Here is a 25,140-nt window from a genome sequence, read left to right as displayed (position 1 = left end):
GACACACACGCTGGCGAGGAAAGGGCCTGAATGGTTTCCTCTCAATGCCATTAACCCATTAGATAGTTTCAACAAAAGGCCTGGAAATAATGTTTTATGTGCAGAAGAAAAAAAAAGAAAAAAAAAAGGTCAGAGCACGGTGCACATGCAATTATTGTGCCGTAATCCTTAAGTTATGACTAATATTAATGTTCTTGTTGGGTGACACAAATGGACTTTCAATGAGATTGAAAGACAAAACCAAAAAGGCAAACAATGGAGCGCGTTGAGCTGAGCTTACAAATGCAACCAAAGCAGGAAAACAATATTTAGCTCTCCCTCTTTGTTCAAATTCCAGGACGAGCCATATGCTTACGTAGACATTTATCTTGCAGGAAAACCTGCGATAAAACTTGAAGATTTGAAGAAAAAAAATCGGTAATGATGTCAGGTCGCTGCTACCGAAATGACTTCTGGAACAACTCCCCTGGCATTCATTTAAGCACTAAGTGAACTGACCTCTGTAGTGTGACGGAGATGTTTCTGTCTTTCCAGCTGCTGTTGCACTCAGGATGTCCCTCAACCATGTGGTGACCTTGAGTGAAATTGTCTTAATCCCGTGGGGTAACTTTAAGAACTACGGCACACTGTTGCCCTTCCAAAGCTGATAATATATTCATATCGTATTTAGTTTTTTTATGAGATCTGCACGATGGATCCGTCCCCATTCTCAATAATCACCTCTATTTTCACTTCACTTGAGTTAGGCTGTGTCACTCGATTACTGGCCCTTCGTATCTACCTTTCCAATTACTTTTAAGAGTTTTGGATGGACAAATTTGTGCTTTCAAGTCCCGTGTTAGCGGATGAGTCGCTGCTTCTGGCCTTGAAAGGAGAGTTTTAATGAGCTGAGGTGAGGTTAATTGGTTCGCTAAGATCCTCCGAGTCATGTGCCTCTATATGAAATTAAGTCTATTTCCTGGAGTTTCCCCGGACGTGTTTAATAACAAACACTTCAGCCCAATTTTCATTTCCCACAGAGAGGGGGAGATAGGGCGGTTGTTTGTGTTTGTTTAACTCGCCTTCGCCTCCCCACACTGTAAACGCTATCTGTGTTTGTGTTTCTTCAAAGACCAATGGTGTAATGTCAGCTCCCGTTCAGAATTAGCGCAAATGTCGCGTTACTTATAACGTGCAAACACAGCAGTGTTTCCCACAAGATACCTGAAAGCTAATTACCAGGCAAACACTTTTTTAAGGTTTGTTTTAAAAAAATCTGCGAAGAAGCTGGACACTATTTATGCAAGTAACCGTGTTAGCATATCTTACATTACGACATAATTACATGCACACAATTCATAATTAATTGGAAGCGTACACTTTTCACTTAACACACTTAAATGACTTACTTTTCATTTAAATCCGAACGCAAGAAGACCAAATACAGAAACTACCTACGATCAAAACATAGTAATAAGTATTGCAGGCTAGTTCCAAAAAAAGTGTGTGTATGTGTCCATAATGGGACAGCAGGAAGCTTTTGCTATTGTTTAAATGTTAAGTAAATTTGCAGAAGTCGACCAAATCACTGTTGTTGAGTCAATGCAGGGAAGCCGCTGCGTAAACACCACGATGCACTAATCCTCCGCAAATGACTGGGCCTTTCACTAGCCATTAGGACCTACATGATGTTAATCTGCCCAGACTAAGAGACCTTGTAATCAACACTGGTGCAAATGTGTTAAGTTCAGCGTCTCGTTGAGGGGGGGTTCAATGGTCCTGACAGTGTAATTACGGGTTGCCGCCACAATACAGCGGCCAGTGCGCTCAACACTAATTCAATCCATCTTCATTTCCAAGAGCAACGCCCCTACTATTGATGGATAGTTATCATTAGAGAGTGACAAAGCACTGAAACAACTGAGGCGTGAGCGGCAAAGTGTGTGTGCGTGTGTGTGTGTGTGTGTGTGTGTGTGTGTGTGTGTGTGAGCGCTGAGCGTAAAGTCAAGGAGCAGGAGGATGTGTCCTCTCAGATACACACTATTGCCCCAAACAGCAGGATTATATATTACCACAGGGATGGATACGGAGAGACGGAATAGGGAAGGCACTTTGGGTCAGGGAGTGGGGTTTGCATCCTTCACACACACACACACACACACACACACACACACACACACACACACACACACTAAAAACACATAGAATACACACACAAACTATGTGTAAGTATTCACAGTTTGGCTCACTGTGACCCCGACACACAGAGAGGCTATGGCTCGACTCACCAGCCTTTTATAGCATGCTGCTCAGACTGCTGACAGACAAACGCATACACACACACACACACACACACACACACACACACACACACACGTCTGGGCACCGTCTACACCCAAACACTAAACCACAGGCTGTGATTAAGGCCGACTGGTCTGCCCCTCTATATTTTCAGTCTATATATTCAGTCCACCATGGGCTGTATATCTTAATTATGTGCTCTGCCTGTTTTCCTAAAAGAAGGGGTGACAGCGTCTGCTAGTCAGGCACTGAAGCAGCAGCAGACCACTGAAATGAGGCCCTTCCAGTCTTTATGGGGCCTTTAGCTCAGCAACTGCATCATTACATGACTTTTAAGCTCTGGACAAAAAACACCGTGGATGCCTCGTTCCCCGTGTCTTTCCTTGCATAACGTGCTCGCACGCCTCACGCTACAGAAATCATCTTTGTTTGTGGCATTTTTCCGTATCAAGCTGTATAGCTTCAAAAACAAACTGGAAGTCCAAAAACTTTCCGGCGACGACTAACAGGCTGTGAAAGGCTGTAATGAGTAAATAGCTCAGAGGGTGGAAAGGGGGAACAAATGGCCAGAAGAATTTTAGCACAGTGCTGTGCTCAATGTGATTATCTCCTTTTGCCTTGCAGGTCGCAGCTTTAGGGGTCACCGCCGCCTCATACTCTCCATCTCACACGCACAACACACACGTTAGGCTTTGCCATTTCAATGACTCAATCGCATCTGGAGCTCCCCATCGATTGTGCTCAGTGACCCGGCAAAGGCCCATGCGGCGAGTTTCTGCCCCACCTCTCTGAATTAGACCACAATCCAACGTGAGGCAGCATCACGGTCGCCCGTGTCCGTTACCAGGAGGTGGTGCTACTGGGATGTAGAGCACTACTCTGTTTTATTTCTGCTTGTACTGCTGAAAAGCAGACGGGGATATGTTTGGCATGAGGTTTTTCATAATAGCAGGGATTTAAAAAAGGCTTTTCTGACACCTAGAGTTGTAGACACGTCCTCAAAGACACAGACGCACTCCGTTTTACTGTCGGTGTCGATTTAGTGGCAGAGAGCTCATGGAGGTTCACAGTCAGGCGACGCTGCCTGCTTGAATGCATAAGATTCTCAGACTTGTGAGCTCTTGTTCAGTTGGCTCACTGTAAGGAATGAATGCTTTGCTACATCCCTCCAACCTCAGCGCACATCTACACCCACGCAATTACAGTTAAATGCTTACTCATGTTCATTCCTAATGTGCTATAACACACGCACACGTACTTTACATTCACGCAACAGCTCTGGCGATTTGTACACATGCATGCAGGCATGAGCTCAGTGGCCAATGCGCTGCCGTAGACTGGCTGGCCTGCTTGCAGACCCTGCAGTTTGTTTAGCAACACTCCTTTTGACGACGCCCGAAGGGTGCAATTAAGCCCAATTAGAGCCTGTCAGTTTTATTAAGAGGCACAGACTGGCCAGGCTCGGGGGCAGTGAGGGGTAGAGGAGGGAGGAGGAAGAGGAGAGGGAGGAGGAGAGTCTGCAGCATTAAGCTACTGCTACTCTTGAGAAATTAGGCAAGCACCACAGAGAGGAAACTGGTGTAAATATACTGTATGCCAACTACTAAACAGAAATGACAGCTGTGACAGGCGAGATGACTCAATGGTGTTCCCGGTGTTGGACAAAAAATGTAAGACTTGATCGGGGTCTGATCAAGTGTTCATAACCAGGTTAGGTTCTGCAGGTAACCTCGGGTGCTCTCAGTTCAAATACACAAAGATTACCTTTATGATGCCACATAAAAGCTACTTAAAAGAACAGTTTAGTGATCAGAGAACCCAAAAGGATCAATGGATGACAAAACCAACTCGTCTATAAATACTCACTGGCTACAGTGAATGCAGACATGTGTGGATGCAGATGTCACAAAGCATTTTCAGAAGGGGGATAGGGGGTGGTGGCAGTGTAGTTATGTGAGCCTGCCCTGATATATTAGTGTGGTTGTGAATAGAGCAATACAGCTGGCTTGGAACAAAAACTGCAGCATCTCTTTCATCAGCAAAAAAAAAAAAAAACGCAAATGAATGTATCATTACCTCACAATTCCTTTTCCGTCGACCCCTCGACAGAGATGTTTACAGATAGCTATCATTCCCCCTCTTTTACACATTTGCGCTTGGACATGTTTCAAAAGACCGGGCCTTTTTCATCTTCCCTCTTGCTGTGAGGAAATTTGCTCCTTAATGGCTTTCAAAACAGGAAGCGCAGACAATAAAAAAAAAAAGGAGAAGTGAGAAAAACGCTTCGCTCCCTAGTCCCCCCTTCAGTCGACGCATCCTTTGCGGCGCTGAGTGCTGCGGCACACTGCTGCTGTGCCAAGGTGCCAACTGTGCCAGTCACACTGACCTCCATCTGCAGGCAACTTGATACCATCTCTCCAACCGCCGCGTACTCCCACTGAATGGGTTCGCTCAGTCACAGTGAAGTCTGAATGCCATTCAAGGCTCAGGCTTGGAATTGTGTTTCGAGTTTGTGCGCTATTGTATTCTTTGTTCACAGCTGCTGTGTAAAAAAATCCTTTATCACTAAACTGAATACTAAAATGGTTGTATTGGAGGAATGCACACAGGAATACATTACTGCCAATGTGCAAATCATTCCACTATCAGGCAAATTAGAGCTGATTTTTCACAAGTCTTTATCAATGACCCTCAGAAGAGTAAGGTTGAACTACTACGGACCAGCTCAAATGATTACTTAGGCGGCTCTCTGGCAAAGTACCAGGCTTACTATGTTAATAGTATATGTAGGTGTCTGTTTACTCATGTTGTATTCATAATTCCGCATCCTGCAGGGCATCCGTGTCCACTGAGTGCCCTTGAACATGCCATGAGTAGTCTTTCTGCGCCTCAACTAAAAAGAAACCTGAAAGACAGCTACACACGCTTCCGCACAGTTGGATAAAACAAACCTTAACCACACAACTCAACCTCACCAAAGAACTTGCTTTTTTTCAAAAGATGTTCAGAAGAGTGTTTTTTTTTTTTCTCTCTCCTTGTCTTTGCTTTTTCTCTCCCTGGGTAAAACAAATGCATCATTTTTCAGTTATAAAAAAAAAAAAAAAAAAAAAAAAGAAATCTTCACTCCCTCCTCTCCCTCCTCTCCCTCCCATTGTGCCATTTCCGTGTACGGAAGTGTTCCCTCCCATTGATTTTCTCCCAGCCAGGGCCCTACCCAACACGAGCCGCTTCCTCGCTGGTGTCATCTCCTTGTGCCTTTCTCCTTTCAACTGTGTTTTACTCTTGTGGCATAATGCGCAACTGCCAAACTGGCGTTGGGGAGAGGGGGTGCAATGGGAGGAAAAAACTGATACATGCGCTCAAAAGTTTCGCCTATTGATTTCTTTTTGATGCAGATGGGGGAAAAAAAGAGAACTGTTCAAAGCTGCCGAGAAGCTTTTTGATCACCACTACAGTCGAGCCAGTTGGTAATGTTGTTGGTCGTAAGGCTCAAGGATTGTGCGTGTTTGTCTGTGTCTTACATTGCTTTGTTATGCATTGTGTTGTGGTTTGGCCTCCGACTCTGCGTTCCGAAGGTTTATTAAATGTAATGACCAACATGCACTCTGGTAAAGGCGTCACGGTGCGATTGCACCATTAATGTGGCGCAACCGCCTGGAGAAAGTGTCAATTCAGATGGTGGTTGTGAAAGTGAGTAGATTAGGCCAACATTTTCATCTCAGAAAAAAACAAAAAGGAAAAAAAAGAAAACACAACCTGCAGGCTTGCGAGAAAACAAAAAGATGGGCAGGGCTACTCGAGGGAGTTGCCGGGTTTACAGAGCCAAGAAAGAGAAAACTGAAATGTGCGGCGCAAGAATTATATTTCTGACAAGATACTGAAATCAAAAAAGGCACCAGAGAGCCATTTGCAAAAAAAAAAAAAAATCCAGAGATGGAGGGGAAAAGCTAGCAGGAGTATTTTCCAGCCACTGCAGCTTCTCATCCAACAGCTTCAGTTCCCGGCCCTCTGTGATGTGTGCCTGTGTCCACTGGGGGCTACAATTAGCCCATCAAACTCATTCCAGCCGGGAATCCACACCACCTCTCCGATCCTCTTTTCTGGCTCTCCCAAGCCTGGGCTCCTCCAAAGAGACAGGCAACTTGTAAGACTAGGGGAGGTAGCCTTTGATGTGCCAGGTTCTGCAGAGGCCTTCCTTTTTGCTCATATCAAGGCTGAGGAGATATAACAATTAAAATGGCGGGAGAGGCAGGCTGACACCGCAGTATGCTCTCGCGCAGCTTGCGTGCCATGTGTTTGCCTGTGCACCTTGGACCTGGCCCCTCACAGGTAGGGTGTGCCCCTTAGTATTAGAGCAGATATCAGTTCCTCAGTAAATGATGACGCAATAAGAAGTCACGTACCAGTTGAGAGATGTTCTTTATGCCAATGCTATAAATCTGTCATGTGAGCTTTCTAGCCTATGGCAGTGGTGCAGCATTTCACAACATTTCCTGGTCTGTGGACCTGTGCTTACTTTTGGGTTAAAATCACTCCTCTATCAATTAGTCAACGTAAAACTATTTTAATTATCCATTAAATGTAAGAAATAATTTATGAAGCAAAAATGCCAAACTTTGTTTTGTTGACATCTGTAATGTGGTGGTTTTTGTTTTATATTATTTGATATCGGGGAGAAAAAAAAGGCATTTTGAGCATTTAAGGTTTTATTCTGACAACATAAAGGTAGCTCCAAATGTGTTATATAGAAGTGCTGATACACTTCAAACCTATATTTTCTACATATATATATATATATTTTCTTCTTCTTTTTTATCAACCATCTTTACAAATCTCCCCTGACCTCGCCTGAGTCTCAAGAGATCCCATGTTGTGTCCCGACCCCAAGCTGAACAAACTCTGGGCCAGTGGTTCAGATGGGCTGCTGCGTTACGTTGTGTAAGACACAGCTCCACTTCTGTCTCTGCTCCAGTGGGGCTCGGTGGCAGACAGCCAGGTAATTACACAGCACTGACTACCAGCCCGGAGAGAAAGGCCCGCTGCCTCACACACACACACACACACACACACACACACACACACACACACACACACACACACACACACACACACACACACCAAAACACTTATTTGTATGTGAGTATTCAGATCACACAACCCCACCTGCACACACACACACGACATCTTTCTCCCATTCTCTCTCTCTCCTCCACACACACACACACACACACACACACACACATACAAAACACAAGGACTACATTATGTCAAGGAGGATTACAATGACTCCAACCTGACCCGGCTCCGCAGCTGCTCTGCCTCTGGCGTGAGTGTGCCTGAATTTACTGTTTGAGGTAAAAGACTGCCCACAGTTTAAACAGGTGTTTACTTATGCAGATACGCAGCTCAAGCATGTGGCTTGCATTAGTTTCTGCAGTAGAGCCAGATTGAGTCTTCACTGCAGCAGGAGTCCGCCTCAACTTGTCATTCGGGGTTGGTCTAATTACTTTCAATTCCCTGAATTCAGTGAGGTGAACATTTCCTAAAGAAATCCCCCAAAAAAAGGTACATGAATGAATTCACTACTAAGTGGTTGTTGTATGCAGATTTAAACTCTAACAACATTTGCAATTGTGAGTAAACTGCTTTAATCTCTGTGAAACATGCAGTTGATGTCTGGCACAGGAATAGAATGGTGTAGTTGGGTCTCTTTATATATGATCGCATATTCAAAAGCACTGCATTAGAGCATTTACTCAGGTTTCCACATCTGCGGCGTCACACGTAAGCACGTTTTATCAGCTCTGTTTAATTCCTTTGCTTCGGTCATCACGCGTGAACTTGAAGATGCACAACATTTCCTAGTAAGCCCCACGCTACAGCTTAAGAAATCCTAACACAATGGCGCATACCAGAGTCATAACTAACTCTGTCACGCAGTCTGAAGACTGAATGTCACTTCAAAAAGCAGATATTTCAAATTATCGTCATTGTTATCGTCACTAATACCAACAGGCTTTTACCACTTGCTTTGACTTAGTACACTGTCAAATGAAAACATGAAGAGTGCAATGATAATTCATTATGGTAATGTGATTACTTCCGTCATCACGAGCACATTACCATTTCAAAAACCTTCACATGAAGTTGTAAAGTGAAGGAACCTATAGCTGGAGCACAGCAACAACATGGGTTAGCCATTTTTATTCTGACGTTACAAAAGCACCAAAAAAAGTGAGTTGGCATAAAGTCAAGTAAAACTGCACCAGCAAAACAAAAAAGGAAGTCATGCCTCCATGAAGAAGGAGGTATTCTCTCTTCCTTGTTGGTTATTCCAGACTTTATCCAAAGAAAGAATCTTGTTTAAAAAAAAAAAATGCAATGGATTTCAGTGAATGCCAGTGAGAATCAAGCGAGCTATTCATGCTGCCAGTTGATTTAGGCACGCCTCGCTACACACCAATCAGCCCGGCCCCGGCCTCGCCAGCCACTCACTTGTCTGCCATTCCAACACAAGATGGAGACAGTGCCAAAAGTTCCAATTAAAATATCCATTTGTGATGTCTGTGCAGAAATAAAGAACAAAAAAAAATAAAACTCTCTCAAAAAAAAAAAAAAAACAAGTACCAGGCTTTTTCGATAGCGTAGGAGAAAATACAACAAAAGCTGCCAAAATTCTGTGGACAAGCCACATACTTAAGAGTTTTCTGTCTACACAAACTAAATAAGTATGAAGAGTGTGTATGTAGGCAGAACGTTTGTGCGCGAGAAAGGGAGACAGACAGTGCGTGTGTGTGTGTGTGTGTGCGCACGGGAGTGGGAGCGTCTTGTTATGGAGGAACAGAGCATGTTGCAGATAAGAGGGCGACGCTGTTCAAAGAAAAAGGCAGGCCGGTAAAGTGCGCGCCGATTCGACATCATCGCCTTACTGTCCCTTAATGAGCCTGGAGAGGAAGTCTGGTGTCCATAGAATCCTCTCCTGTCTCGCTCCAATCACACTGCTGGGCTTTTTATTCAAATCTCACACACAACTGTCACACAGGCAGTCTGGCCGCGCTGTTTATCTTACTCCAGGAGGATGTTAACAAGACAAATGAATGAATAAATACACAAATAATGCGTTTAGGTAATGTTAATAATGTATGAAATGGAAGCTGCTTTTTGACAGTAGCGCTGCACTAAGGATTCTTTCCAACTTTAGTGACAGGCTTGTTTATTCTTTTCCCAGCATGCAATTCTCTGCATCTTTCGGAGGCGACGTCTGGCCAATACTATAGCACATCGCGCTGATGAGAAAAAAGCGCTCTGACACATTAGTTTAGAATTCTCTCCCATGAAAAAACAGCTCATACGCCGTCAGGAGTGAGCCATCTCTCCCTTCATCCAAAACGTCTAGTATGATGATCCTCCTTAATCTCGTGGAATCCAGGTCTCCTGTTCGCCCCATCACACTTCCCTCCTGCTATTACATGACTGATTCCAGTGACGTTTTAACAGGCCGCTCAATTAGAGTACATTGTTTTAATGGAACGGCTGGATAATATACAAAAAGCATGTGCACACCTGCACAGGTATGCGAGAACAGTCAAATCGCAGCGTCACCTGCCTCAAAGAAGTGTCCCAAACTTCCAGGACTATTAGAAAAAACTAAACAAAAACAAACAGGAGCGGGAGGGGGGGGGGGATGCTCAAAGAAACTGACTGGGTAGGAAAATAAGTCTCACATCAAATTCCTTCCCTGGGCCGAGACAAAAGCAGGGCCTGGCACTCAGGCATTGTCGACTACACACACTTGGAAGACGGAGAAGAAAAAAATAACAACACGCACATCAAACACGGAGCCAAACAAATCCAAGAAAAGTTCAGATAGGTCTTCAGTGGAACTGCCAAGAGGAACAAAATCAAATAAATTGGGGGGTTAGTCTCGTTCAGGCTGGCCCGACAAACCTGAAAACACTGTTTAGAATATATGAGGAAGGTGACAGAGGACGACGCTAAATGACTAAGAAAGCAGATACCCAGTGTTTACCCTTGCAAACTCCAAAAGGTAAGCCCCTCTCCTGTTATAACGCGGGTGGGAACAGAAAACTGAATTCAAGGCGGCTTAAGTGCTCTCTGGAATCACTCAGCATTCCACTGCCTTCAACACACACACACACACACACACACAAACACACACATTCACAGATTTCAAATTTGACTGTGACAGTGTATTCATCCATAACTGTAAATTGTTCTTTGGGGAATTTGGCTGGGGCTTCATATTCTCCCCCATCTTTCCATCTTCTCTCCCTGTCCAAAAAGCTGTCTCCATCACTCTCCATCACAAGCTGCTTCTACATATGTATACAACAGACAGTCGCCATAGCAATTGTGGGATCGCTCAACACTTAGTCATTACTAAACCTGGAGGGATTCATGAGGCCACGCAGTGATCGGGAGCTCATGATTACACAAATAACTTCAACCAGATATTGTAGTTTGGTTATAGATAGTTTTTCTGGTTATTGATTACTTTGGAAACATTTGGCTCCTAGTTATGGTAGAATTCTTAAATATTAATGTCATAATGTATCTTAGCACTCCCCCGTTAGCCCATAAGATCAAGTGAAGGGCATACATATTTAGGCTTCAAGTGTCAAAGCCTGAATATTTATATTTCATTTAATTTGTTTTAATTTAAATTTTAATTCCCAGTGCTAATTAATTTACTCCTGCTTAATAATAATAATAATAATAATAATAATAATAATAATAATAATAAGTATTATTATTATTATTATGAAAATAAATTATTATTAATAATAATAATAATAATAATAATAATTATTATTATTAAAATAAATTATTATTAATAATAATAATAATAATAATAATAATAATAATAATAATAATAATAATAATAATAATAATAATAATAATAATAATAATAATAGGAAAACAGGAATTGTTCGGACCATTTATAAAGATTGAGGGAAGCTTTTTAACTCAAATCAACGCTGTTTATTCTTAAAGGCCTTATTATGGCATGTCAATTAGTTGTACTGTACTGTGCCATGAGTATTACTTATGTCCCTGATATTGAACTCAAACAAGGCGTCCCATGTACTGCCTACAGACTAGAAGATCAGACAAACGGCTACCTCCCAAATTGTCCTCTGCTACCACAGTTATAGTCTGGTTGTTGTAGTAAACTGACAGCTTCCTACATATAGACAAAGCCTGACTTCTCTTTGTTGTGATTGGTCGGCTCAAATACACACACACAAAAAAGCGTGCTCCTCAAAAAAGTGAAACTTTTCTCAACTTCAGATAGGCTGTCAGTTTAAATGAAGCACAATACTGCAAACACACGCTCATTAGTTATATATTTCCAGACCACTTTTTGACAAAACAAAGTGATGTTGGTGCACCAAAGTACATGCATACTACAATGTGTTTGCATCAGTGTCATAACAGTGAAACAGGCAAAAAAAAAAAAACTATTCTAAATTCTGCAGGCCACCCCTGTGTAATTCATTAATCACTTCACCCCGCTCTCAAAAGTTCACTTCCAAACTTCCTGGAAAAAGGAGCAGACATTTCTGAGGAATAACAAAGAGGGTTAGTGAGAGTAATAACATTGTGTTTAATCCCACACAATTCTGCCTCGTACCAGAGTGAGAACAGCAAGCCAAGGGGGACTTACAGCGAAAACAAACCAACGCTCCTGCAGACAGATGTGCGTTAGCAACGCATAACAACGGAATCAAGTGTCAGGAGTTTATCGATAACAAATTACCTAAAATATGCTTATTTTAGTATGCGCCTAAATCGAGAGGAACAACACAAAGAACGTCCGCTGAGATATGGAGCATGTTGAGAGAAACATGTAGTCGTGTATTAACACTGCGTTTCCTCTTTTCCTCAGCTGCCCTCCTGCCCCCTTCTTCTTCTTCTTCTTCTTCTTCTTCTTCTTCTTCTTCTTCCTCTTCTTCTTCTTCTTCTTCTTCTTCTTCTATGTAGTTCTCTTTCTCTTTGTGGCTCAGCTGAAACCTCAGCCCCTTCCATGCTGCTGCTGGTGAAAGAAAAAAATGAGGTCACGGATCGCCTTCCTCCAGCCTTCCTCCGTATGGTCATAACCCCTCCCTCCACACCTTCCCCTACTAGCACCTCCTCTCACTCAAACCCTCATTCCATCACTGTGGCCAAATCTGCCTCATCCAATCTCCCTCCACCCGCCCCCTCCCTGTTTCATTACTTCCCTCCCCTATTCTCCACTCCCACCCTTCCTGTGCCCTCAGCCCAGTGCTAATTGGTAAATCTGTTGAACCATGCCAGCCCCAACAATGAGACACCTGGAGTTCTGTCAAAACAAGTTTCCCTGTGAAACGGCCTCCAGTGTTAATACAGTAGCGCAGGGAGCTGCTGAGTCTGTTGTCGCTCACGAGTCTTGCGGCAGCAACGGAGCCGGGAATCGTGATCTCTGGGGGAATTTGTCAAAAGATGAGTGCACTCGACCGTCGGCCTTTTAGGAGTGGTTCATCATAAATTAGGTTATTTATCAATATCACTTCTGAACCTTGATCCTAGTTCTTTGTGCAAATGAACTATGACCAAACCCGTGCTTACCACATCTCTCTAAAAAGCCTTCCGAGTTCACTTTCTTTTCTCTCTCTCTCTCTTTTTTTTTGGTATCCAGCCTGAAAGTCAGTTCCCTGGGTTAAATAAGTTCATGTTGTATACAAACACATGAACAGTTAGAATCTGGCCTGACCTAGCTCTTGACTAGCCTGTCATCTAAAACTCCAGTCACACCTTAGACACAACGATAGTACATATAGGCTGGTGTAGACAAAGGTTTGTTTGTTTGTAAGACACAAACGCACGCAGAAAGACAGACACACCCAACGGTGATCCTGCCAGACCTTGTCAAACAAGTTCTAGCACAGACGCTTGTATAAGAGAAGGACGGGAGGCAGGCAGGCAGCAGGTTGACATGGCAAGAGGAATGGGGTTGTGGTTTTTTTTGTGTGTTTTTAATCCTAGTAACGCCATCATATTAGAAGCTGTTTGTATTTCTTCTTTCTTTTAGACTTGTGTTATGTACTGCCAACAATGGCCCTGCAGAGTGTGCAAAATCAACAGGCAATTGATTAGTCAAACAATTCAAGGAGGCAATCCACAGAGCCGTGGTCGCCTCAGAGGAGGTTAATAAGTTATCCTTTGGGTTTCACAATGCAAGCGTCGATCCAGCTCCGCACAGGAAGCAAACCCAATCAAGGCCTCAGCAGGTCACAGTAAAAATCAAGACTAACTTTACCTTCAGGTTCCACTTTCTTTATCTTACAGCACCTATTCAAGGGTTGCAGGACAACGACGAGAGGAATCTGGACTAGTGTTAAATTAGACGACATGCAGTGTTATGTCACATTAAAAGGTTAGGTCATTTAAATCCAAATCTTCAAGCAGTGGAGAGAAAAAAAAGCATTGTGTGTCAATGCGCCATCAATGTCTCTGTGTTACATTTAGGCCCATGTGCTGTTAATAAAGACAGCAAAAACAGTTTCTTAAAGAGATACAGATACAACAGAAAGATTGCTTTCTCCTGCTGGTGGATTGGAGGCTAATTCAAACCAAATACATCCACAGTGACTGCCAAAGCTAAAAAAAAGATGTCGTCATTGAACCAGAACGATACAGAAACCGAGACCGGTTAGTCATAAGACAAATAAAGAAGGCAAACAGAATCCTGAACACACAGAAATGAATTAGAAGCCAAAACAAGAAAATAACTTGACTACCCCGGGAAGCTGGACAGCCTCTTTTTTTTTTTTTTTTGCTCTTAAAATTTTAAGTAAGCACTTGAACTGAATGATAAGGTATCCCTCCCCCACAAATATCCCATCCGCTGGACTGACATTTCAGACATTACAAAGCACACCAGCAACAAAGCAGCAGCACTGAATATTAGCACAAAGCACAACACAGCAAGATTATTATCATCACCAGAATTTTTGGATTATTCATTCATTATTTTTGTTTTCAATCATCAATTATCAGTTGTTAATTTGCGTGTGGAATCAGCCAAAAAATCCAACAAGATATTTTTGGAATTCAAAGGTCTCTCACCAAATGAAATTGGTGAAGGCTCAGATCTGACTGTCCGGGGAATTCCCAGCAGAAGGGCCCCTGAAAGGCAAAGATGGACGTTCCCAAGTCACACAATTATATCAGCTCTCCATCTCTTGTTCACTCTCTCTCAAAACACATACACATCTGCACACACTCCTAGCCGGCCAGGTTTTATGCAAAAAAAAAGAAACGTGTTCTCCCTTGGAAATAATGCATCCCCTGGCTTTTTAGTTATTTAAACTACTACCTTGTCTCTGCTGGCTCAGCTTTCTCCTGGGTGCATGTACGGCCTCATTATTATTAATCTTACACAGATGGAATAGGAGAACACTGGCTCTGCACTGGTTACATGGCTGTTGCTACTGGCTGGCTGGTTGTTAAAACAATATTTCACTTTGGTAGAACATTGTATCTCCTCAGCATCCGCACCTTCGCAGACGCTTAGGAGCAGTCGGCTGGTCTGGGGAGCCACTGTCGTCGCAAAGTTTTGGCGAGTAAATATCATAAATCGGCACAGAAGAGTAAATAATATCACCTCCGTCATGTTTTCCTTGATATTAAAGCTAAAAGCGTCATTATCAAGTAAAACTTAAGAAAAAGTGTGCCGACTATGGCTCCCCAGAGCAGTCGTGTCTGCTATTTCTTATCACTTCACTAGGTGCCCTGAAATTAAACTTCCTAGTCTTACTAGCTGTTCAATGACATGTTTCTTTAGCGGAGCAAGGGATTCAGAGTTTAACCTGGTAGATTTGTATCTACTGCTCCTAAGAGCAAAAAACAAAATCACATCTTTCTGAGAGTCAAGAGATGATAAGAAAGACAGGAAAGGAAGAAAGAGTAAGAACATAGGGAAAGGGAGTTATTGATTTCCTAAGAAAGAAAGGACATGCTAGTGGAAGTCTCAGAGCGTGCAGAGAAAAGCGACAGGGCCTTTAGTTTACTGAAGGGCTCCGGGACCTGAAAGCTACTGTTCAGGTCGCTTTCTCTGCAGCAACATCACTGGGTTCTATATGCACTTGTGCTTGACCGGGGCAGGCTAGATAACTTTCCATAACAGCTAGACAATGAACACTGTGGTTATCATTGAAACACACACACACACACACTTACAGACAAACACACACACACACACTTACAGATACAAGTATGTGTTATCCTCTTAAATGTGCATGTCCAACATAGAGTCACACATTCCCTGGGGTAACTTAAGTTCACAGGGGTTATTTATCGGTCAATAACAGAGCAAGGAAAACAGACAACAATGGCCCTAGAGCTATTCACACAAACACACACACACACACACGCACACACACACACACACACACACACACACACACACACACACACACACATAAACACACAGAGACAACATAAAAAAGCTGCTGTTCACATTTCCTACAGTAAAATGTTATAATGGAGAGACTGCTTAACAATATTCCTCACACATTCAAATATACAATTTTAATTTAGAAATTGAAAATTTGACATTTTTAAGATTCTGGTCCTCACCACTATCCTTATTTTTACCCGGAGGAACCTCTTGGCAATTTATCAGGTATCTTTACTTGTAAATGTTTAGGTGTTCTGTTAAGGCCATAAAGACTCTTCAGTCATTGTTGTGGTTTTGTTGCTGACTAAGACAACACTGAGTGGATTGTCTGTGGGAACACGCTGCCGTCCAGACTGCCGGACAGATACAATGACTTAGGTGCTCTCATTTTCTTTGTCTGAGTTCCCGGGCCTGACGCCACGTCTCGATGGCCTCAGATTTTGGCCCGAGCTGATGATGTAAGCGTGACCCCTTGAACGAACGTCTTGTCTGGAGAAGACAGTGAGAGACGGGCACAATGGTCTCTGTCTGAGGTCTGGATCGCGTGCCCAAGTGAGCGATATGGATAAAATCTTTAAATATAATGATATATATTGAGTTAAATCATTTATAGAAGAGACATTTCAGATGGGAATGTCTCCTTTTATTAATCCTACATGTCAAAAGTGGCCACAACGATAAATAAATGTGTGAGATGTGAGCTCTCTCTCTTGCAGCAAAGGTTAAGGGTGAATGGAGGGTTTCATGCACGGAAAGAAGACAAAAGCGGGGGAGAGGTTATTTGGAAAAAAAAAAGGCTGTAAAAACAGACGGAAAGAGCAGTTTAAGGTCGGCGTAAGTCAGGATAGAGAAAGCCTTCTAGGTAAAGCCTATGGACAGTGTGTGGGTGGTGCCTGCTGACCATGGGGTCGCTCATTAACAGCTGAGGAGGCCAGGCATCCCAGAGTTCTGGGCAATTGTCTGCCTAACCCAGGTGCATGGCCCATTCAGACCACAGGAAGCCCCCTTTATCCCCATTCCTCTAAAAAAAAAAATGGACAGAGACGCGGTCAAGGAAGGTGAATGTGATCCTGGCCTGTCTTTTCTAACACGAGTAGCAGTCACATGCCCATACAGTCTTTTGGCCCATTGTTGGGATCCACAGAGTCATTGTGGCGTGTCTTTCCTGAACGCTCGGCTAAGATGCGGTTCTGTTAGTTTTTTTTAAATATATAATATCAAAAACAAGTCAGCTCTTTTCACACAGCCTCTTTCCAGTACACATTCTTCAGAGAAACAAGACTGAATGGGAATAAAATAAGCATGTTCAGTAGTTGTAAAGGCTTAGGTGGGAGGTCTTGCGGGCCATAAAAATGGCCAGATTCCATCACTTCCTCCACACTAATTACCATACACTTGGAGCAAGTGCCCTCCCTCTCTTCATCCCTGTGCCCATGCTTCACTACCTCTGACACACACACACGCACACACAATAACACACAGTGAGGCGCAGTTGGGAAATGGTTAACACTCTAGCCGTCCCCTGCTGCCAGTGAAAGCCCACAAAACAATGGAGACATTGTTCAACCAGGGCTAGGCTCAAGACTCTAAGGCTGTGTGTGTGTGTGTGTGTGTGTGTGTGTGTGTGTGTGTGTGTGTGTGTGTGTGTGTGTGTGTGTGTGTGTACCTCAATGTCAGGAAAGTAGTTTGTGTGTGTGTATGCTGTTATCATTTGCATGTTTCTGCCCCAATTCCCCAAACGATAAATTCTGAATTGTTGAGTTAATAAGAATAACTTAATGTTTTTAAATGTCTTATTTTTAAGAGGTGCTTTTCTTTATCTAAAAAAAAGTTTGATCACATGATCATACCTTTCAGCCAAATGATGTCCTGACATTACCGACATGAGCCTGGCTTCCTGATTCGAGTCTTTTTCTGCACTATTGTTGATGTTACGAAACAATCTGGTGTGGTATGGTATGTCGTGTTACTGGGTTAATGCAATAATTACTGTCTAAATATTAAAAGTTTGTAAACATGCATACACACACACACACACACACACACATGCCGCTTCCTAAATTTGGCTACCAGCCTTAAGCTACTTTCTGCTTAGTAACCACAATGTCAAATTAAAACATCACAATAAAAAGGCAAGTTGACAAAGCAAGGGCTGTGATCTTTCCCTCAGGAGCTGTGTGAAGCATAAAAATATTTCTTAGAGTGTCTCCCTCACATACACATCAATAGGTGGATAAATATTGAATAACTTTCAGCCAATGGCATAAAAGTTCAGCGGCGGCAGCTTTTGAGACTGCCTGCGGGGTGGTCAGGCACTTCAAAGGGTCCTGCGTTGCCCCCTTTGAGGGCATGGTAAACAGGGGCATACAGCGTGCCCCCCGAAAGACCGGCCTGCGCGAGGTCACTTCCTCTTTTCTCTGCTGATCCTCCAGCGTTCCACCTCAACTGAGCCTTCCAGACAGAAATGAGACCGTCTGTCCGCATCTCCATCCCTATCCATCACTCTGCCATCATTCTCCTCGGCCACAACATTCTAACAGGCTTTATCTACAGCCATCTACATCTTTCCCTCCATCTCTCACTGTCTCTTTTTTATTGTTTTAACTCATTCAGGGTGACTTAGGCTTCAGATTGCTGTTATCTAGCAGGTCAATCGGCGGCTCCTTATCACTGCTAATGCAGCTAGCTAGCGCTCCGACCAGGGAGACATCAAGGTGCTTCTTCGCATTTGTAAACAAAAAGGAAACTACCATTTACAGCCCTGTTTATTGAAAAGGGAATCACGTACTGGAACATGCATGCCTACATCTTCTGGTAAAAAAAGAAATGCTCGGCTGATTGAGTGACACCAGTGGGAGTCTGTGTGGGGTTATCATTGGCATTCTTGATGCCGTCTAAAGTAATCTGTCTTTTCTATATGTACAACAGCCAGTATGATGCAAACCAGGGAAACATTCAATCACACTTCCTTCTCAGTCAGAGGTGGATGCTGGAGCAGGATGGCAACTATACAAGCTGCATTTCACATTCAATTTTATCACTCGGTGCTAACAGCGAGATGTGTGCCTGTGCAGCGATGCTGCAATGCCTCTGATCTTACCAGCCTGTGTATTCTATCAAACAGATCACACTAGGGCTGGGCAATATGACCACAAATATTACAATTTATTCTCTCATATTGATCAGTGTCAGTGCTAATCACGATGTCAGTTTAATAGTGCTCCCACTGCTCCATTCTGCTTTTGCTTCTGTTTTCATCTTAGAAATAAAGCCCGAAGAAAGAAAGAAACTAGAAGGTTCATTAAAATTTCAGATACCGAGTTGTTTATCATCAAATCTAACTGGTTTTTTTTTACCCTGCGAAGACACCTTTAGAATTTGGAGTGGTCTCTTTTTCTTCATTTTTAGTTGTGGCTAAAATTCCCACATCACAATCACGGCCAAATCTAAAATGGGTTATTCCTTGGCCCAGGACCTATCTGTGCTGAAAATGTAACAGAAATCCCATGATGGCTTGCACAATATTGTATTTTTGACGCAATGGTAAATGTAAATGTCACTTTTTTACCCACGTTTGTTTTTACATCTCGCTAATCTATCATTTATAACGTATTTTTGTCTAATCTTTTTATGTAGCTCCGTAGGTGCAGTCACTACAGTGTGCAGTGTGAAGGGATCTGTACTTCAGCAATGTGCAAGCTTATTTCTTTTTTTACATCAGACTGGTTGTCCATCTTTGTTGTTTTCGCCCCACAGCCAGTTTCTGTTTTGGTGTTGCCTCTTTGTTCTAAACCTGTTAGTGTTGCATGCCTGACTGTTTGCATTACAACTTTCTGTGTACACTGAATTTATTTTTGCCAAAACATAAAACCCAAAAGTGGTTTAAGATCATTTTAGCACCAAATCTAATAAAACATTTAAAAAACGATATTACAACTGAAATAAAATGATGTCACTGATGCATTCTGAAAGGTTTGAGCTGCAACTATAACACTTTACTGTTGTTCTCAAATATCCTTTAAAAGGGAATGTTACAGCAGGAGTTTAGGTGGTAAGTATTTACAGCCAGATGACTCATAGCAGGATAAAACCTCAAGTATTTACCTGCAACCTTTGCTGCCTACGACCAGTTTAATGACTTCATAGGAGTTGGGACTCATTTCTCAGCGTCTCCTAAAATAACAGAGGAAGAAGAGGCCCCTGAACTCTTTGGTATAAAAATAACACTCGCATCGCAGGGAAAGATAAGGAGGGCCTTAGCTGGGCTTGTTTTGTTCAGAATAACGCTGTCATCGCTAGCTCTTTGTCTTAAACACAACTTTTGACAAGGTTTCTGTTTCAAATAAACAGCCTTGTCGACTCCTGCTATTTTAAGACGTGCTTAACTTAAATGGGCAAAATACCAAGGAGGCCTTGGCTTGCCAACTTTTGAGTAGCTGTTCGAGATGCTATTTATTACAGACCATAAAATGAACTGAACTGATCAAATGTCAAATGTGACTCAGAGGGACACTCTGTCTCGAAAGTGTAATTTGTGTGATACAAACTCATCGCTTCCTTCTGTGTGAGCTCCAGAGCCATGACGACTACCTGAGTGCATAAACAAAAAGGGTCAGCCGTGTATTATTAGCTCCAGCGCTGAAGGGTTACCACAGGAGATATTGTATTCATGAGCACACAAACTTGGAAGGCTTCGCCATCTAAAATCGTTATGCTCTTATCAAATGCTCATTTTCATAACGAAATGTAGAAGATGCCCGACTCCAAAACAAAAGTAACAACTGTGCCAATAATGGCCACGGGCATTCATGATCACCTCACTAATTCTGCTCAATCCCCACTCTCATTGATTTTCCTGGCTCGCTAACCCTGTGACCACATACGTACACCTCCCTACGTTCAACCTTTCCAATGACCTCCTGAAAACTTTACGCCTTTAGCCAACTACTAAGTTCACATTCGACTGTTCATTCTAGAGCTGCTTGCCTCTCAGATATTGACATGCCTCGGGTGGATGCTCCGTTATGTGTATGTACTGCCTGCGCCCCTTTGGCTGTCCAGCCAACTCTCCTGCCAGACTACTCCTCCAACTCCATGAATAGGGTAATCAATGTTGAAGGAACGCCCACACTTCCCTCAAATACGATATGGTAGCAGCCCAGCATTAGCTCATTCTCATGAAAAAAAGTTGTCAACATAAGACCAGTTTTCCATAATCTTTCAACTCAGTACAAGGTTGGGCTGCGGTTATCGTTTTCTCTGGGATTACAGGCGGCGTCGCTGTCCAAAGAACAACTGCTGCACCTGCCACAGTGGCAGCCCCTAGTGCCATTCGCCTCCTGATCACTCACTAACAGACAAAAGCTCTACTTTCTGGGATCCACAAAACTTTCATTGTCAAAACGTGCACTTAAAGAACAAGTTTACATAAAACTGACTGGGTGTGTTAGTGACTGTGATTTAAGGGTAAATGCAAACAAATGTGCATTTTTCTAGTCAAAACATCCATTCATGGGGACAAGGGGAGGGCTTTAACACTGAGGACGTTTTCAGGATGGGTGAGAGAAGAAAAGCAGGGTTTGTTTGTCTTTCTGTCATGAATAAGGGAAGACGAGCTGGTGAAAGAAGAAAAGTACCGGACGGAGTGTTACTTACAACGATGTGTGCCGGTGACGGGGACCTGGCATCTTTAAGTGCTTGTCTACTTTGAAGAGCTCCTTGTTGAACATCTAGCAGGGGCCATTTCATCTGTAGGTACTGGATGGTAGAAAGGAAACAAAATGGAAAGAGAGAAACAAAACATGTTAACAATGCAGAAAGCAAAAACAAAACAGAACAAATTAAAAATAAGACAAAAAAGGAAGACGACATTTCTTGACAGGTTGATGGGTGTAGAAACTCAAAAACATCGAAAAGCAAAAAAAGTTAAGGTGGATGGTGAATAGTGTGAGGGTGGCCTCAAGCATGTATCAGTGAGTACACACAGTAGTTCAGAAATATATATATATATATATATATGGCACAAAACTATTTTTTCGTAGCCAAGCTCCTTTGCCGTGAGCAGGAAGTAAGTATATATATGTATCGTTTCTTTTGTAAAGGAGCTGACACGTGACTTTGGATTGCATTCAGTCATTAATTTGGAGTTGGGGAGGGCAGAGGTTAAAAGGTAGTACTGTACACAGCTCATGGCTTTAAGATGACCTAATGTCATAAATATTGTCAGACTTTTATTGGAACCCATAAAGAGGTTAAAGTGTGGCGTCTCACCACACTCCTCTGGGGCTAAGCCTCCTGACTGCTCCCATAAATGATTGACTTGGCCTCTATCAAAAGTTTTTCTCACACACACAACACACATAACACACACACACACACACACACACACACACACACACACACACAGAGATAAGTAGAAACAAGGGTCATGAGAAACATATGTCTGTTATAAACTGGGTGGAGTCCTTTTAATTTGATGACATGTGCTGTGTTGACTTTAACTAAACTGGTCTACCTTGAATCAAAAAGGTTCTTGTCTTACAATGAAATACGCCAAATACCCAAATCTGCCGTCACTTTACACAGATTCATATGAAAGTGAAAACTACTCTGTGGCTAAAAAGCAAATTCTCTGTAGATCTGTCAGCCATTGACTGCCTGGTGTTGACCTTGCTATAGTATGCAGTCCAGACTGCTTGTCAATGTCACGGCCACCTAGTTTGAGGTAAAAAGGTCACAGCTGCTGTTTCAGCTCTGAGGCCTCTGGAATGGGTCCCGTACTGAGAGGTGAAGGGCCTAAAAACTGTGAACAAGGGAAACTACTGAGTTAGCAGCAGTTCCATTATGTTCAAATATTAACCTCAGTGGTCCGAAATTAGCTTTTTGGCTCACCGGCCAAGGGGACTGGTAGATGAAAAAAATCCATCGGCCAAGCATACTGTTGAAAGTCAATTTTAAGGTTTTATTTATAAGAAACCAAATGCAAGAAAAGGAACAACCGTCGGTGCTGACTTATTAATACAAAGGGCCTATTTTGTAACCCTGGTGCCACAGATACTTCCCTATAACACAAAGGCAGGGTCAGTAAAATGCATATATGCTGCTCTATTACACAACAAATATCCACCATCTGACAGGTCAACTTGAACTTAGATCTGGGCCTATGATGCCATTTGCACATAAACCTTCAACATGATCAAGAAATCTAAACTCTGAAGTGCCTTTCCACATGTTTGGAGTTTGTTGCTCCACTTAAAGACGTTATCTGAATCCTATTCAATTACATCTCATGAGTGATTGAGATCATGTGCTCTTTGCAGTAATGACACAAGACCTGAAAAAGGCTTATGCAATCCTGTAACGTTTCATAATTATCTTTCCATCATTATTGGCCCAAAGCCCAGGAACAGATTTTGGCAGTTGGTGATGAAAAATTTAAGTTTTTATAAATTACAACTTCAGTGCAATCATTATCATCCAATTTGGCAGTTCTATACTAATGCAGGTACGTTGTATTCAATTTCTTTGTTGCTGCTAAACACTAATGGTGACAGCTAGTTTGTATGCATGTGTGAGTCCGGGGGTGTGTGTGTTTGTCTGTGTATGCTGTATGTGTTTCAGAGCTGGTCAGAGAGTGAGTGTGTCGCGACCCTTCCTGAGACTGTGTCTAAATCAGTGGTAATTAGCGAAGAGTTCACTGTGGGGTGCCTGCCAGTGGTAGACGCTGGAGGGAGTTATTGACTCCATGTCCTCAGTTACAGCCTATGCAAGGGAAAAAACTGTCTGCTGCCTGGTCTTTCTCCACCACTACCACTCATTTATGACTCCAAGACTGTTTTTATTGCAAGAAAACGGAGTTTGTTTATGCTTGTTTGTATGTCCTGAGAGTGGAAAAAGGAAAGGTTGTTAAAAAAAAAAAAGTTGCGATCTTGTGGGTTTTTATAGACCCCCTCACTGGGTTTTAATTGCCATGAAGGAGGGAGAGTAGGAGAAGAGGGGGGTGGTGGTGTAACAGTAAAAGAAGAGGAAGAGAGTGACGGGGCTGCTGTCATCTATGAGGTAATTCAAGACAGTGTCCACTGGTGCCAGGGGGGGTCTAGAAAACGGGGCAGTGCGGGAGAGAAGTGTGGGGGGTGGGGGGGGAATTGTGAATCCAGCCATGGGAAAGTCCTGCCATTGCATGTGCACACATGCTCACACATGCAAGTATTCAAACACAGCTGCAGTCGGAGAAGGGGTCGAGCAAGAGGACATTCTGAGTAGGTGGGTACGGAGCGTGAAGGTGACACCCCTGACTGTGGTAGAGAGACACTGAAAGACTGCAGAGAGAGGGAGGGTGCCGCAGCGCATGCCCTGACAAGTGGCTCCACTTCAGCCCTGCTATTGCAAATGTTCTCACACACTAATCTCTCCTGCAGGTTTTACAAGCATGCCAAGGAACACGGAGCCCTAGCAAGCACCGAGGCTTTCCGACCACCCCCTACTTGGCCTCATTCCTCTTCCTCCACCCCTCCCGCCTGCCCTGCTAACCGACGCACCGCCTGGGCTTGAGTAGGCCATGACCTCTGACCCCTCTCTGCTGCTCCAAGCCCCTCCCTGTTCCCCACTCTGCGACCTGAAAACTCTCCCGCTATGAGGGGGCCCCCCGGGTAACTCAAGAGCCATTCCAATGTGACAAATTGCTCCGGAGTTCCAGGATAACTCTCTCTTCTCCTCTGTCTCTCTTCCTGGCCCCCTCCCACACACACACAAACACTAACACGCCCCCCTTGACAGACCCCCACCCCGTAAGAACCACCCAGTGGCTGTGCTCCGGCTTCGGGTTGTGCAGCAGACAGCTTCTCCTTCTCCCTTTCAGCCTCCCCCCTTTCTCTTCCCCTACCCTGCGCCCCTCCTCGCCTGGCCAGCCCCACAATGGGAGCTGAATGACTCAATTGTCTCTGATGAAGTGAAAGACAAGGGAGTCCTCTAAATCCTTACAGAGGGATGAACTCACTCTCGCCGTTCCGATTTTCCTGTCCTCTACTACTTTCCCAAGCACAAGAAGGGGGTTGGTGGTGGGGGGTGGCAGCTGTTTACAGGGGCTATGACTAATGATTATTGTCATTATTGATTAGTTTGTCTGTTCTTTTTTCAATTAACCGTTTTGTCTGACCCACTGCGCAAAACCCAAATACACCCTTATATAAAAGAAGCCAGAACAAATTCAGTTTGGCATTTCCCCCCCCCCCCCCCCCCCCAACTGTTTTGGCAATACACTTGTTTCAGCCATTTCTTTTTTTTTTTACCATATTATGTTTGAGCAGGTGCTTTCTATTTGCATGCTGGACTACTCACCCATATGTGAGTTACTGCTGCTGCACCGAGGTCTGGCATGTTATGAGCTACAGATTGTTAACCCAGATCCACACTGACTG

At 43.3% G+C, this 25,140-nt stretch overlaps 1 protein-coding gene across 32 annotated transcripts in view; it reads right to left on the bottom strand.

Annotated features, from left to right (window-relative positions):
* The window catches only part of tcf7l2 (transcription factor 7 like 2), an 86,953-nt gene that overhangs the window by 35,591 nt on the left and 26,222 nt on the right, over window positions 1-25,140 (bottom strand). For 19 of the 32 annotated variants that reach the window (XM_029456819.1, XM_029456825.1, XM_029456817.1 and 16 more), the window contains exons 4-5: window positions 21,380-21,481; window positions 14,392-14,451 (exon numbers count right to left, since the gene is read on the bottom strand). The exons of 4 other annotated variants lie outside the window; for them this stretch is intronic. In XM_029456819.1, coding sequence (XP_029312679.1) covers window positions 14,392-14,451; window positions 21,380-21,481 — 162 coding nt within the window. The remainder of the gene's footprint in view (window positions 1-14,391; window positions 14,452-21,379; window positions 21,482-25,140) is intronic. 9 more of the 32 variants (XM_029456827.1, XM_029456826.1, XM_029456829.1 and 6 more) reach the window with 1 other exon arrangement.

Source organism: Cottoperca gobio, chromosome 19, assembly GCF_900634415.1.
Source record: "Cottoperca gobio chromosome 19, fCotGob3.1, whole genome shotgun sequence".
In the NCBI taxonomy this organism is placed as follows: Eukaryota; Metazoa; Chordata; class Actinopteri; order Perciformes; family Bovichtidae; genus Cottoperca; species Cottoperca gobio.
This window is presented reverse-complemented; position numbering and strand designations above follow the sequence as displayed.